Source organism: Melanotaenia boesemani, chromosome 11 (assembly GCF_017639745.1).
Source record: "Melanotaenia boesemani isolate fMelBoe1 chromosome 11, fMelBoe1.pri, whole genome shotgun sequence".
NCBI lineage: Eukaryota > Metazoa > Chordata > Actinopteri > Atheriniformes > Melanotaeniidae > Melanotaenia > Melanotaenia boesemani.
Window position 1 is genome coordinate 17580381 of NC_055692.1, and position 17105 is coordinate 17597485.

The 17105-nt window shown below is 37.3% G+C and overlaps 1 protein-coding gene across 2 annotated transcripts; it reads left to right on the plus strand.

Annotated features, from left to right (window-relative positions):
- Window positions 1-10497: 10497 nt before the first annotated feature.
- LOC121648493 (bri3 binding protein) lies at window positions 10498-16787 on the plus strand. 2 transcript variants are annotated; one of them, XR_006011991.1, is made up of 5 exons: window positions 10498-10799; window positions 11985-12087; window positions 12196-12624; window positions 16608-16660; window positions 16705-16787. XR_006011991.1 is itself a non-coding variant. In XM_041998673.1 (3 exons), the coding sequence occupies exons 1-3, from the start codon at window positions 10623-10625 to the stop codon at window positions 12615-12617; spliced, it is 702 nt and encodes a 233-aa protein (XP_041854607.1). In that variant the 5' UTR covers window positions 10498-10622; the 3' UTR covers window positions 12618-15795. The 2 variants fall into 2 exon arrangements, 1 of the variants encoding a protein (XP_041854607.1); XM_041998673.1 differs by lacking the exons at window positions 16608-16660; window positions 16705-16787 and having other exon boundaries at window positions 12196-15795.
- The last annotated feature ends 318 nt before the right edge of the window (window positions 16788-17105 follow it).

Here is a 17105-nt window from a genome sequence, read left to right on the forward strand (position 1 = left end):
GAGAAGAAACAGGATGCAAGACAGATGCTGAATTGGCCTTTGTTAGGGGGCATCAAAGTATAAAGAAAATGCTGCTGAAATGTGTAACTTCACTCTGGCTATAATCTTTTCTTTCTAAAACCATTTTAATAGGGTTTTGTGAAATAGTTTCCCTGAAATAGGACAAAAAAAGGGGAAGAAGTTACGCTTCTACGTGTAAATCGCTTGTGGAGTGCTAAACCCAAAATCCAACAATTGCAAAAATCTCAGTATCCAAATGACGAAGAACAAAGTATTTACAGAGAGTTGAAGGACATGTGTAAGTGTACTTTTATCTGTCATGTCAGCCAAATAAACAAATAAACGTATAAACTTAGTTGATATATATTCAGAAAAGATTCAGTGTAGACAAGATTACATTTTAAGACAAGTGTATTTTTTCCCTCACAAATTTATTTATCACACTTTCACACATGCAAAACACACAGTAACTCGAAGGTCCATTTTTGGTACTTGATAAGTTCACCTGAAAGCTATAATAAAGGTAAACCTGCATGTTGAACAACTACACCAACTATAACAACACTGGGAGGTGTGATGCTTCCCAGTTTCTAAAAATAATGTACTCATGATAACATTAATGTAGGACTCACAACAAAAGTTACAGTAAGTTGAGGGTGAACTTTGTTTTTACAAGAAAAATATTACATGGTACAATGCTCTCTCTCTTGATTTTCTTTGCAGGGATATCAGGATAATGGTTTGTTTTTGCCTTTGCCATGTCAGAACACTTATTTAAGAAGAAAATCCTGAACACAGACTTTTAAACTCTATAGGACAAGAGCAGCCTCAAGCTATGAGAAGCAGATTGTCTGCTGATCTCCAGGGAGTAAAGGTGTTTGTCCTGAGTGTTCCCATTGTTGGAAAAAACCCATCTGGTCAGTGTGTGCATGTGTGGGAGGGCATGTGGGTTGAGGTGCCAGGTACTAATGATGATGGATGGGGGTGCTGCCATCATGCTGGGGTGAAATGGGGGTCCAAATACCCAAATACTACACTACGCATATGAAAAAAGGATACACAAAGGGCAAATGTGTTGACACAAAGGCACAGAACAACTTTAATGCCTTCAAAAATATATTGGTCATTTCAATAGATATATATTTTAAAAAGAGACAGAACACATGCATTAACAGTGAATGCTGCACAGAAAAACAAACTAGCACCTTGTAGAAAAGAGAAGCAAAGAGAAAATGAGAAGAGGACATAAGTGCCTTGGCAAAACAGACAAATTCGCCTTTTCTCATCAAACCCATCTCCACAATCACAACAACTCTAACCCTCCACGACTGCTGAAATCAGGCTTTACTCTGCCAGCAGTCAAGTTCATATGCAGGTGAGTGACTTGTCCACTCAGCCCTCTCTGCCAGTCTGATTACAGCTTATGTTTTACTGCCCTCTGTGGGCCACAAGATAAACTGATAAATCATAATCATGGAGAGACGGGGGTCTAAACGATTTTATATTTAATAGGGTGTAACTGAATAAATCCTCATAAATTCAACCTGCTTACTTTGACTCTGTTCTCACTGTAAATCGCTGTGCTCTACTGGGGCACTTATACAACATTGGTGCATGGCCTTGGCCTTTACACACACATTTTTCTAGACACCCTGAGTCTTATTACAATATTCACTGCAAATGTTGATAGACTTAAGCTATTTGTAATTTTGGATGAACAGTTTAGCCATTATCATTTTATTTTCTAACTTATAGATGATGGTTATCTCACTAGGTTTGGCACAAAATGATGAACCATGACCATCCAAAAGATTTAGCCTTTGGTGGCCTCAAATTGAAGATTTATTCAAAATAATATTCAAAATAAATTTCTTCATATTTATGTCTGTTAAATAAAGGTTAAAGAAAGATTAATAAATTATTCATTGCAGTTTTGCTCCATGTTAGAAGGCTTCCTGGCTTTTCTTGATGTTTTGTTAGTAGTAACATTTCATGATAAAATAGTTAGAAGGTCTTAAAAGCTAATGGTTAGAGGATTTAGTGTCAAAGGGAGGAATCAGTATACACAACTCATATTTAATGTTACAAGTCCTGACAATAGAGCAATGACTATGTAATGGATTTACTCTTTATTATAGTGTGAAGAACGTCAAGCATAGGTACAATCTCTGGGATCATTTCAGTGGCAATGACTGTCTGGATATATCATTAATGATATTCAATTATAATTTATGGTGGCCACAGTGGCCAATGTTTACGTTATTTGGGTTGTAGTTCTGCAGGAACTATAACTCCTGGGTCCTTCTTTTCTCCTGGGTCCAGTTCATGATAAAGAGGGATGATAAGTTCAGTTCTGCTTTCTTTTCTCTTCCTTTTCGAGGTTCACATCTTTTAGTGTTTTTCATGGACTGTTGCAGAAGGAGACATTGACAGTTGTTTTCTAAAAGTTGAAGACAAAAGCAAAGACAAGAGATGAATACAAATGAAAAGAATATAGAGCAACAGAGCAAAGGCAAGTAGGGGTAAAACATATTAAATGAGACATGACAAAATATGTGTAACTGAAAAATATCACATAATATATACAGTAGGTCTTTCCAACTTGTAATCGAGATCATGTATCAGTCATAGGTAACATTTGCTGGTAGATTATGAGCAAATATCTTGATATCTTTTTTATATAAATATCACAGGTAAAATTTAGAAATGATCTGTAAAAGTGCTGAAGACTAAAAGAGAATGACCATGTCAGTCACAAAAGGTTTAGTTTAGTTTAGTTTAGTTTAGTTTAGTTTAGTTTTTTTTAACTTGTGATATTTGTCAAGGATATGCTAATAAGCAATTACTAAACTTCATCAAAATTCAGAGAAATAATCCTTTATTTAAAAACCCAAAGATGGAAATCAAAAACAGAACTTCTTGCCAGAGCTAAGGTGTCCAAACTTTTGCCTGCCATCGTCATTGTAAGCTGTGGGGCTACACACATGAACCCCTTCCCCTCTGTTACTAGTAAATTCCTTTGTGAATAGCTGAGCCACTCACAAAGACGTGCTTAGTAAGCCCCAGCCTCTACGTCCATCAATGGAAAAGCTGTGTGAAAATTGTCAAATACAATGCCCTGGTTGCCGTATTAAAGCAATATTTCACTTTGGTGGAACAGCTTTCTCTATTCAGCATCCTAACATGAGATCACGAGCAGTGAACCTCTGAGATTAGATGCCCTGCAGCATCTAATCTACCAGCCTCTTGGCAACATATCTGTACTTCAAAATGTGAATTTATTAAACTTATATTCCAGGCACATGGACTTATGTCCATTTGAATCAAATATAAAATATTTCATATTTTCAGCTAATGCTTAATATCTGGTGATAAGGGTCCTATGATACTGCTAACTTTAGCAGCTCCTATACCATATTTATATTTATTTTGTTTGAGGAAGAGTTCAGCTGGCAAGGCTAAAATTATCTCTGAACTCTGTGTACCTACGTATCACATTAAATAACTAATATAGCACTCTGTTTGTTTCAGACTTGAAGCAGAATTCTGTGTGGCATCAACCTTTTGAATTGGTCATCCCCAAAGGTATTAGTGTAATTGAGAATAAACTCAACATAGTACTAAATGTTATGGCAACACAACTAATAGATTGAAAATATTCTTTTAATAGTAACCATATGCAAGGTTTACCAGCAATAAAGATTAAAGTTCAGTATAAAATTGGTAAAAATGCTTCTTTTTGGCACAATATTTTGGACCAAAAGCAAACACCAACCTGAGACACCGGTCCATTAAATAATAAATATCAAACATCCATCTTATGGACACTGTACAACTAAATTAGTATGAGTCTCAGATTGACCACATTTTCTAAAAATATTCTTTTATCTGTTTATGGCTAAAGCAATGTGTATAATCCTCCACTGGAGGTCAGCTGTCTGTTTCTTTACAGGCAGCTTGTACAAGAACTGCCAGCATCTTCCAAAGTGAAGCCTGGGCCAAAATATCCTCATTTAAACACTGGAAATGAGAAGAAGAGAAGAGAAGACAAGACAAGAGAAGAGAAGAGAAGAGAAGAGAAGAGAAGAGAAGAGAAGAGAAGAGAAGAGAAGAGAAGAGAAGAGAAGAGAAGAGAAGAGAAGAGAAGAGAAGCTTCATGAAGCTGGTCCTAAGTGAAATCTGAAGATCAGTTAAACGTCTCTGTCCTCTCATATCTTTATAAGCTGTAAAGTCTGCTCCAGACTCCATTTTTAAATCTTAACTGAGAGAGGATACTCTGGAAATCAGGCAGCCAGCTGTAACTTAACTAATCTAGATAGATAGATAGATAGATAGATAGATAGATAGATAGATAGATAGATAGATAGATAGATAGATAGATAGATAGATAGATAGATAGATAGATAGATAGATAGATAGATAGATAGATAGATAGATAGATAGATAGATAGATAGATAGATCCCTCTTCTTCTGTTGTACTTATATAATATGGAACCACAGCTGATACCAAGCCTGGAGGAAAATTGTTTGTCTATGTCAAAGCAAACATATGTGTGTATAATTATATTCTGTTCAGAAATATACAGTTTGTTTTTAATGAAATGAGAATGAAAAGGGCATCAGTTTCAGTAACATCATGAGGCTGAAACTACTGGTGCTGCTTTGAACATATGAGGTCTCTGCACACAACATACAAATACTGTTTCTACACTTCAATTTGGGTGCCAGTATTATAAACTAGTCGTTATTTTGACTGCAATAAAACTTAAAATTAAAAAGAAAGACAGAAATTATTAATGCCAAGAGATGTGCATATTTGACAAATGAAAAATTATTGGAAAAATATAGTTTGTGTGTGGCCCAAGCATTGTCTTATAATTGTATCATCTGTGTTTCCAGACCATCGTGTCAGCCAACACTTCATTCAGCCGTTGGAATGACGTCTGTCAGCAATAGACTGATGGAGATTTTGAAATAGCTATTTTAATCTTTTTACATGTTATTTTTATAAAGGGACTCGTATTGTCTGTCTCCTTTAGCGCAATTTGATAATCTGCCAAATCTAATACCACACTGATCAAACATCTTCTAGAGAGACAGTTTCCAAAGTTTCACAGATATTTTTAACATAACAGCCACTGTATGCACCTGTACCAGTAAGTCTGTGGCAGGTCTGCATCAACCACCTCCATCAGGTTAGTGTCAAATGAAGTTGGAATTATTGCATCAATGATCACCAAAGCCATAAATTTTGGAACAATGGATAAAACAGAACAAGATATTTTTTATTTCATCCATAAGAGCCAGATAGAAAACAACGTTATGCTCTTTTGATTCATGTCTAATGACTTATCATTCAGAGGTTGTCCCATCTACTTTGAAGTCATGTCCTTAGACAACCACTTAATTTTGCCTCTCCGCACTTTTGAACTCAGGGGGAGCATGGGACGGGAAGTGTTTGGGTTTAAAGAAAGGAGCATGTCAGATGGATGAACAGAGGGAAGGAGCCAGACAGAAGCAAAGGTTGAACTATCAAAGGGAGAGCAAGAGAAGTTGAGATGAAAAGAAACAGAGCCATGGACAGATGCACTGCTGATAGCCCTAAATCACAGCACGCCTCTGTGCCTCCACCAGTGTGTTGACACAACCTCAGCCAACACTCAAGGACACTGTGGACTTCCTCTGGTCATTAACAGATGAAAAATTACTTAATTGAGAGCCAGACCAGCAGGCGTGTGCATTATTTTAAGTGAATATTGTAATATAGTTTGAAGAATAATTACTAATAGCTCTCTTTGTTGGCATGTAAAATGGATGAGCATGGGTGTGCTGAGATTTTTTTTTTTTTTTTGTTAAGTGGAGCAGCATTCATTAGCTATGGAAATGGTACATTACATTAGATCTCTGTAACACTAATGAACCTTGCCTTGTGGCAGGGTAAGTACTCAGACACATACACACCCTGATTAATGAAAGCACACATGCATGCACAAATGAGTCTTTCACACTCTGATGGATGCACAATCAAACTTCAACAGGGCTGTACATGAGTGTGTATTTTTCCTCACCATCGGTGGACTGTGGTAGGCTGGCCCCAGGGTTGTGTCCCTAGGAGGGGGCTATTTCCTGCAGAGCACACCCAGAGGATTCTCCTCGTAGCCACAGGCCTGGCCCAAGAAGAAATTGATGGGAAATGTGTCTGACGAACTAGCTAGAGACTTTTAGCCTGCAGCTAGAAAGGAAAGGTGGGAGAAAGGAATGGAGAGGGAGATGAAAAGTCAGGATTTCTGATGGCAAAAATGCCCTGGCTTACAAAGGAGTTGAGCAATGCCTGAGGCCAGTTTAGCTTGGAACTGAGAGGCAAGGAAAAGGAGTGTAGGAAGCAGAATAGGTGAAAGATAATAAAGAAGAAGGAGGATGAGAGAAAAAAGACAGCAGAAGTGTAAAAGTGCAACAGAGGTGATATCTGCAAAGGGAGCATCAACAAAGATTGTAGTGAAGAGGTTAAGAGGCCACTCTACTCACTTTCTACAGCTGGGAATTATGCCTAGATGTGCTTTTCAAATTGCCAACAGCAATAAAAGAGGAGTGACTTTTTCATGTTTACTCAGATCATACCATGTAAATAAATGATTGTCCTAGCCTCCAGGATGTAAAAGCAAAGTCAACGTGGAAGTGCTTTAAAATGCAATAAATCCACAGAGTCACTGGTGTGTGGCTGTTGTTGGCTCTCATTCAAAAACTATCAATATCTTTCATGAAATACCAAGTCAACAAATTTTGCCTACAGGCTATTATGGTTTTCTTAGTAAATGTAACTGTTTTCAATCAGTATGCTGGTGGTCATTTTAAATTGAGTCTATATTTAAGAAGATAATATGTCTTAAAAAGAGGTAGTTTTGTCATGTCATAATTCATGTATCAAAGACAAAGGAAAAAAACAAAAACATCAAAAAGATAACTGAAACTGTTGTGCCTTAAAAATAAGAAATGTAATTTAAAAATGGTGAAAAGCAAAAGAAAGAAATAAAGGTACATGTCCCTGACTGAACTATATAAAATCAGCTGAAGAAAAAGGGATTTAAATTTAAATAAGACAAATATCACTGACATGACATGAAAAGATGATGAAGGCATTTGCATCTTCTCGCAGGGCGAAGAGCATTCCAACTTTCCTTTAGAAAAGGATTATCAACACAGCAACATCTTGAGACCTCAATCTGAGTTCAAATTTCAAATAATAATAATTGATTAATCATTTAAATTTAACCTTTTTAGCTTAATTCCTGCAAAGTTGGTCTTTAAACCGCTTTACAACAAAGTAAAACCAAATCAATGGACATTATTTTTCATTATATAGTAATATAGGATGATATAGTAATAAAGTTTTTCTAAAATATGGTGACCAAAGTACTAGTAGTGCTTTTAGCTTTTTTTTTTTTTTTTTTTTTTTTTAATCTATCTAATCTAATTGCTACCATTTATTTGTTTATTTTACATGTGTTTTATGAAATCAGAGTCGCTTTACTTTTTACAGAACAGAACAGATGGATGTCCATCCTCCAGGAGTGGTCGTTCCATGATTTCCGCCTGGAGTTGCAATTATCATTATCAATAAAGATCAGATAAAACCCACTGCCAACAATACTAACTCTGATAGCAGCAGCTAATCTTCTGTTTGGCATAATTTCCACAGTAAAGGGGACGGCACCAGTGACCCAATTACCTCTGAGCTTACATCAAGCAGGACCGAACCCTGACAGTATGACTTCAAAGATCAGGAGTTTATTGTGCCAAGATTAATATAAAGATCCATGTCTATTGTCTCATATATTTTGTTTTGTAGTAGATATTTTATATGTTTTGTATTTGATTCAAATCTGGTTCAAATCAGGTTAATATAAAAGAGCAGTTTTTCAGTGAGTCTAAGTATCATCTAAAGACTACATACTAGTGAAATAGAACTTAAATGAATATTACCATAAGAAAAATAAAAAGAGCAAACCAATGACAGTTTACTGCATCACTCATTTACTTGGCCTTCATATTTTCATCCATATGTCTACTATTTTTCTGCCAAGCTTCTCAGGCTGCCCTACATTAGCTGTCATGGCTCTAAGCGTATTTCGTGAGGCAGGCAGCACATTGCAGGCCCCGAGGCCAGGAGCATCTGATGTGGCCTCCTCAAAATGCTTAGAGTGCTTCTACATTCAATGTACATAAAACGCATCATTGCAAGCTTAAACATTAAACCATTTCCAGAACGGTTTAGAGTAGTGGTTTCCAAGTTCGGTCCTCGAGGTCTACCATCCTGCAACTTTTAGATGCAACCCTTCTCCAACAATCCCCCAAAGAGCACAGGGGGTCACAGAGGCTTTGACCATTCAGAGCCATTGTGATTAAAAATGAGATGAGTTAAAGTGTATCCGGTTGAGTTTTTTCAGTGATCTGGGCATTTCGTTTGCATGGAAATGGGGTTTTAGGAAAAGCAAACAAAATGTTTGGTTTTTTTGTTTGTTTTTTTTACTATGGCTTAAAAGGACAGGACTCAGCCAGAATACAGTATTTATGGTTAGAATCTTGTTAATGATTTATGAAAGCATAAAACCAAGCATTGTTTCAGCTGGTGGTGGTTTTCAGGGGTGGGGCAGGGGTCCACAGCTTTTTAGTATTTGTATAAAAGGGATCCTCAAGGAAAATAGGTTGGGACCTACTGATCCATGGCATGGTCACTGAAGCACCTCCATACCATCACAGAAGCAAGACTTTCACTAAAAACGGCTTAGATGGTCTTTCTTATCTTTGGCACCAGACAAAGTCCATTTTCCCACAGGCATGGCCAAGGAATATTTGTTTTCCCAGAAGCAGCTAAACCTTGATTCATCTAATCACAGAACATATCTCCATAGTCTCTCCCTCCATCTGAGAAGAGCTCATGGTCAGCGAGAGCTTGAAATCATTTCTGGATACGAAAATGGTTTACCAAGAAACTCACAATGGGAAATATGCAAGGTCTTCCCAGATAAAGACTTCAACTGCATGTAAGAATATGTTGCTCTAAACCCTGTACATGTCTTTCAGGCATGATGGTGGCTTTCCAGATGTGTCATTGGCCAGTTCCAAAGGCACAATAAACTGTGCTCACAGTCAATGGTTAATGGAAGTGTTGCTGTGTTGAGTGACTGAAACTTTTGATTTATCTGTTGCCAATTTAACAAATTATTGATAAAATGTTCCTACAGCTGATTCCCATTAGTACCATTTGTACTTATATTTCCAACTTTCCCAACTTTATTTTAAATGTGTTGCCGACATCACATTCGAGAAAAGCTAACATTTTTCAATAATAAGATATCTTGTTCTCAAAATTTGATGTTTTCTGTGTTGTGAATGAAATATTGGTTTAAGAGCTTTGCAACTCATGACATTGTGTTTTTATCTGCTTTTTTAAGTTGTCATTTTGTGATCAAATATAAGAGGCAGTTGAACAATTTTCTTTTATTTAGAGGTTTATAGCACAAAAGCTTTAAGTCTGCTGGAGTTTGTTGACAGCAAGATTTAATTTTGCAAGACATATCTATTCTCACAAATGCTCACAAAATAGGGTTCATTAGGAGTTGCAGTTGTACGCTAAGTAGCAGCAGTTGAAAGTTTAAGTTGACTCTCTCAAAGTATGCAGAAACAGACAGAAATGAGAAATCCTGTTCATTATTAAATGTCCATCCATTTGTTGTTCTCATAAATAGATACTTTTGGTGGGTGTCAAAGAACACATCCAGTCCAATTCCACCATCTAGTGGGTGATTAAAATGTGACACAAAAGTAAGGATGATTTACTTTTTTAAGTGGACTACTTAGAGCTAGTTCAAACATGAGGTGTATTTAGAGACATTTCATCATGTCTGACCCTGTGACCTAAATTTGTCAGACCTGTCATTATTTGTAATCTTGTCAAACTTTTTATGTGCAGGAATCCGGAACAGCTACACGCAAGTTTATTGCCTGAATAAAATGAACGAAGTCTATGTGACGATGAAAATAAAAAGGAAAGGAGAGCCACTGTTTTACCAGTAGAGGGCAGCAGCAAGCCGTGGATGAGTCTGGCTTAATACACACGAGGGCGAATGCAACATTTAAAAATATAGGAAATACTAGTGTTAAAATTAAATTAGACGAGACACGTAATAAATGTTTTAATAGTGTTGAATTGTTGCATTTGTATAACGTATTTATAAAGTTATATTGTTAATGCCATTTTAAAAAGTACAGATAAATACTTTTTGGAAGATTAATTAAATCAAAACGTCAAATGGTATTGATGACTATATAATTTAGATTTTTCGTCCGTAGAATAGATAATTGTCTTTGGTGGAGATAATCAACTTACTTGCCTTTATAATCCTTGCTAGATTTTATCCAAGAATGATTAGCCAGGACAGGGCGTGAAAGAAAATGTTAACGAGGTGTCCCTAAATGCAACACGGGTTATCTACCATCTCAACCTGTCTGTCATCTTCCTGGCAAGGTGTCACTGTGGGCAGCTAGCTGCACGTTCTGCTTTGAGTTTAATTTAATATTATTGATACATACTTGTGTTTGACATCTCTAAGCGTGTGGTGCCATGAAAGGAATCAGGTTTTTTGTGATTTTCCTGGTGCTTTCCGCGTCTTTATTGTGCACATCCGAAGCGGGCAGAAGCAGGACCAGCAACCAGAACAGCTTCCGACGGGCAGCTAACGGCATCTATCAGACTCTCAGCAGTGTGTTTGGAGAAGAAAACATTAGAGGGTTATACAAGGTGAGCTGTTAGGGTTGTCAATAACAAGTCAGGGTGACCTTGTTTGAGCTGTAGCGGGCCAGCGGTTTGTGGTCTCAGCAAGGCGAATTGGTAGGGAAGCGCGCCAGGGCCTGGTTAACAGTCTCGTGGATGCCATTTTGAAATATTAGCTTTTATCCTATGGTTTTTTCAGTCTAAAGAAAGTCCAACCAATAAGCCTTGTTGCAGACTGACATCATGTGATATGTATTCTTGTAATTCTAATTCGGTATTTTGTAGTAGCTGTAGTTGTTTGTAACGTACTGCCACTAGTTAAAGGCAGTCCACCAGGAGTTATTTTAATGCACTACATGACAGATAATGCTATCGGTCCTAGTATAACAGCTCTCTCTCTCCTTGAAGACTTGGTATCCAGATTAATAGAAAACTGCTTTTTACAAAGAAAATACTGGACCAGCTCGTATGGTCTTTGGTCAAACCTCATTTCCTGCTTTTTGAAATTGCTGCTTTATTTCCTGCATTTGACCGCCAAAGCAAAACTAAATGGCATGTATTAAGCTCTTTGTGTGCTTAATCTTAAATCTAATCTACTACCAAAAAGAAAAAATCTGAAATTTCCTTTTTTACATGTGTAGGCTTTGCAGTGTAAGAACATAAAAAGCCTAGTGTCTCAGTCACTTCCCTGATATGCAAATTGTGAGCAGAGGTGCAGGAAGTATTCAGGTTATATTTCCATATAGAAATAACCTTGTGTATGAAAATGTGGCGTTAGTAAAAAAAAATGTGTAAATGTTATCAGGAAAATGTGCTTTTGCATTGTAAAAGGTACTTATTAGAAAAAAAAATGTTTCCCATACTCTCAATTAACTGCAACATATCACATCAGGGCTCTGTTTTTGGCAGATATACATGTTTTGAGAATATTTCAGTGCCCTCACAGTACCAATTTATTCCGCTCAAGTAACTAGCTTTCAGTGAGATGCACTCAGCAGAGTTCATCAGAGCAAATAAGACATGTGCGCCGCACACAACAGGATACGAGAAATGTAGTTGGAGAGACAATCGCATAGTAAGAGCTAGCATTCTTTGCATGTGGTCCTTTGGGATCGCCTGCAGAGCTGACATTATTCTCTTGGCTATTTATAATGAATATGTGTAAAAATGAGACTTGGACTAACCCCATGACTTTTTATTCCCTTCTCATAGTTTTTCTCCAAAGCAACGGAGCGGTTTGTCCATGGAGTGGACTCTTTCCTGGACACCATCTGGAAGATCTGGTCAGATTTGCTGGATGTGATGGGCATTGATTGTAAGCCTTTAAATGTAAAGAGTGAAGCATGTCGACAATATAATAAATGAACGTTTTTCATCTTGTTAATAATGTTAATTTCTGCTTGTTCTTCTCTTTCGTGTGTAGCTTCAAACCTCAGCCACTACTTTAGCCCCACATCTCTCACCAACTCCCCAGCACGTGCCCTGCTCCTGGTTGCTGCTGTGCTCTTGGCTTACTGGTTCCTCTCTATGTTCCTGGGGGGGTTCTTTTACCTGCTACATGCCGTCTTTGGACGCTTCTTCTGGCTCGCACGTGTCACACTCTTCGCTTTGTCCTGCCTCTACATCCTGCAGAAGTTTGAGGGTGACCCTGAGCGTGCGGTGTTGCCGCTGTGCTTCATCATGGCCGTGTACTTCATGACTGGGCCCGTGGGAGCGTACTGGCGTCGGGGAGGCGGGGCAGGCTCGCTGGAAGAGAAGATCGACCACCTAGACACCCAGATCAGGCTGCTGAACATCAGGCTGAGCCGTGTCATAGACAGCCTGGAACACAGCGGGGATCAGTAGACTAACTGTAAGCTGCAACCAGGATGAGTTTTGAGGGGAGGGTTGGGGGCAAACCAGGTGTAATTGTTAAAGTGGTACAATCCTACAGAAACACAACTACTGAGTACTTACAACTCTACTGTCAGGTGGGGGAGAAACTAGATTTGAACACAATGTTTTAAAGGCTTGAGTCAGTTTTGGTAATGAGTAAACAAATTCCTCAGATGCATGGACAGTTTACTTGGAGTTCACAAAAAAAAAACCAAACATTACGTCTTTAATTTTTGCCTCAAGGATTTGGAAGGTTTTTCTACATCTGCTGTGAAGTTATCAGATATTTTGGGCATCTGGCCTAATTCTGCACCTCAGCTACTTTTGAGAAGCTTCCTAATTGGTGAATTTTTTTTTTTTTTTTTTTTTTTTTTTTTGGTGTGTGCAGAAGTACTAACAATACTTCTGGTGAATAAATAAACATATTTTATGTATGTTTGTTTATGAAAATGACCAGGTGCTCAAGACTTGGTTTTGTCCACAAAAAGTGTCCTCCTTTTGAGACTTCTTGGGGGGGGGGGGGGGGGTATAACAGGCTGGGACTGATACATGGTTATTTCTAATATGTAAAAGCATAAATATGTTAGATAGTTGTCCATAGTAAGATTTATTTATTCCATTTCCATCCAGACTGTAAAAACACATCTATCTAGTTCATGTCACTGAGTCACGATTCCATAGTGACGAGAGTTTAACCATCAGGACCTCTTTTTCTCATGTGAATGTGGGTGGGTGCCAGGGCAAATTCCTCTCAGAGACCTGCTCAAACGTGTGTGCGTGTGTGTGTGTGTGTGGTGGGGGGGTTAGCTAATGGAAAAGTACTGTACTAAAGTCACCATCTGACTGTGAGGAAAATGCAGACAGCCAGCAATATCTCAGGGATTCACCCAACACATACACTTAACTGGAATTAGATATCAAGTGTGTTAAAATCGTGTACTGGTCTCTTTGAGCCTCATCACAGTTCGAATGTGAGTTTCGTATTCTCACTTACAATACTTGTCATTTTGCATTACGTGCAGTTGCAAAGTTTGATTCATGCCTGAAATCTAAACCAAATCCAGACTTCACTCATCTTTTCGATGCAGCGAATTTATTGTAGGGATGTGAACTGTAGCCAGTGGCTCTAACCTTAATTGGGAAATAGATGTTATAAAACACTTGTGGACAAAAGATTTCTCACATCTTGACATAAATCTGTTATTTAATGATCTGGGCATAAGGGCAATCAGCTTTTCAGTTTTCAGATTAAATGAGGGCGAGTGCCTTTTGATTCTATAGACAGAAAACTAATGTACAGCACTTTCCTTTTTAGCTCTGTTATGGAAATTTGTGCGTCATTTATTTAAGCTACTAAGTGATCATCAGTATTTTTAAATAGTACTTAAGAACAAGTGATTAAATCATGCAGTATAACATTGTTTAAAATAATATTGTAGGCTTCCTAATTACTGTCATTTGTGTATTATTTCTGTTTGTTTTTTTTGTGTGTGTACAGTCTCAACATAATGGCCTTTTTCATTCTTTTCTTATTCGTACATGTGTCACATATCTCCATCTAGTTAAATAACCCCCCCACCGCTTTTATACTGCATGTAAACTGATCCCAGTGCCGTCCAGGTCCAGTGAGAGAGACTGGGTGCAGGACACATGTCAGGAATGTTGCTGATGGTAATTTAATTTCAATACTAAGGTAAAAGAATGAGTTCATCTTTGTAACATGCTCCTCATAGATTACATTTATTGCTGCACTGTTATACCAGGTACAGCTTCATGAACTCTGGCTCTTTCCCCAGCATAGTCTTGTGATTCTCAGTTTTTTGCTTTCCTTTTCGGTTAGATCTTGAAATTGAGTGCTCTCAAAATGCAGACAAAAGGAAAAAAAAATGTACGTATTTGTGGCTTGATTTATGGATTTTTCAAGAACAGTTTACCAACCCAGCTCATGTATCTGATGTAATGTGGGGTTTAGTTGCATGTTGCTTTTATGCTTTTTTTTTTTTTACAATTCAAAGTATTCATGTTGTTGACTGTCTAGGTAGAGAACCCTTACCAAATGTGATGTGTGGTGTGATGAATTAGCCAGAAAGTGATATTTTTAAATCTTATTACTGTACAAGTTGTATTTTTCTGTATTTTTTAACATGTGCACGATTTACTGAACTTCGTAGACCAAACTGCAACACCTGAAAGGCTCTTTAACATGACAGGATGGAGCTCGATATAAAACCAGTCCTTCCTCATTCCATGACCACTCTTTGTAAAGCCCTCGGATGCAAAGGTACATTTTGAATATGAATAGAAAAATCTGTCATTTTTTCTTTTCTCAGAGGAGCTGCTGACATGAGAAATGAGCTTGATCCTGGTGTCTTGTGATGTATTGATAGCCTGCAGATCAGACTGAAACCATTGTGTATGTTTGAAGACGAAATGACGTGTGACCTGTGGAGGTGTTCGGCAAATAATGCTTGTGTTGAAGGAAGGTGTAACCCATCTTACACTGGATCAATTGCAATATTGTGTTGAAGTTCAGACATGTTCATGTGATGTACTACGGCTTGTTGGGGATTTTCAAGAATTTTTTCTTGCATTTTAGACACTGAAAACTAATGAATGGATTATGGAAACACTCAGAAGGATCCAAGAGGGAGACTTCCTTTGAGATATGGAGGAAACCGTAAATACTGAAGTTGCCACTGGCTGTAGAGCTACTCGTGTATTACTTAGAAGCGTGTTGGTATCTGTCAGCATTAGGTTGAATGCTACACCCACATTGTTTTTATTCTGTCTTAACGAATGACCTGTAATTCCATTCTTTTCTGTACTGTATTCTTTTTCTATTATTCCAAGTAGCCTGCTTTTTATACTATGTGGTGCCAATTATGTGTTTTTATTATTTTAATTTTCTTTGTTTTTTTTGTAGATGCAGATAGATTTTTTTATTTCACCAATTGTCATTTTTATAGTTTTTTCCTTAAATGTTTCTGTACTCGAGCTACGTGACAAAAAGCCACTGTTCTGCCTGCTGTTGTGTTTGTGTTAGAGTGGGTGTCTTTATAAAAGCCTGTTAGTTGGGAAAACATTTTTTTTGTGTCAAAGTGAAAATGAGGTCCAGATTTGAATAAACACCGCCATATGGCTGAATGTCCTCCATTTTCTAATTCCATCATGAGCTCACAGCACGCTTTCCCCTCACAGTGCAGGTTTTATTAAACAAGATTCATTTCAAGATGTATGCGTGTGCATTTTATACGCCTCACAGCACATCTGCAGGACTGCTTGGACTACGGTCATCAGAAATTTACTTTTGGTTTTAATTTCCATGACATACAAACATTTTTCAACCTCCACCCTACTTCAATACATTTCTTTTTATGCATTTATAATATCTGATAGTTTCCTCCATTATTATTCCTAGTTCTTAGTGGCATGATGTGAATCATGGGTGATTACAATAACCACTTGGTAGTTTAGAAAAAAAGTGCTTATTTTTAATAAGGGAAAAAAATGGGCAGAATTATACAAGTTTTGCCAGCCTAGATACAGATGCATGTTACAAAAATATCATCTCAAGTTGCATAAATACATGTACATCCTATGAGCTTAGCCCTTTATATAAAAAGTACCAAATTTCCCAAAGAAACACAAATTTGACGCTTTTGCGGGTGATACAAGAGTTCAGTCTCTAAACAGTTCAGTTCTATGAATTATTAAAAATAGCTGTAGTTCTGCATTTAAATAGTTTATTCTGTGTGTAGATTTCTAAGTGAATGTTACGTATAGAGCTGCAAACATAAAGCACAGCAATAATAAAACTTTAATCTTGTGACAGTATGAAATGCATTATTATTGCTTTATCCTCAGGTAGCAAACAGATTAAATGTGTAGATGTTTAAACTGGTAAATACCCAAACATCTGAAATCATGGTTGACCTTTTTTTGGTCTTTCACTTCCAACAGCGTTCCAAACTCCATGTGAAATAATCCATCATTGTGCATGGACGATGGGCGGCTGCCTTCAGTTTCTCTATCACGTTTCCTTGATGTGTCACATCTGTTTAAGCTGTCCAGGAATGATATGATTATTACTCCAAAGGTAACACATTATTTATTAGTCATTTTACTCAAATTCTGTCCATATTTCGTTAATGTAATGTTTACTTAAACTACAGTGTCTACATTAACAATTTTAGTTCAATATATGAAATCAGCAACTGGCAGCAGACTCAATACTGACAGATCATCTTTATTTTACATTTGCAATATTTTTTCTGCTTATGTTCATTGTTAGTGTTTATCAAAAAGATAATAACTCTGGTCATTTGCATAGTCGTTTTAAAAATGTAATGGCTATCGTCAAAAATCATAAGTCTGCATGAAAAGAAACCTTAGGAGTGGCCAAATCCTGCAGGTTTTACATGCATCCCTGCACCGACACACCTGACTTAAACTAATGAG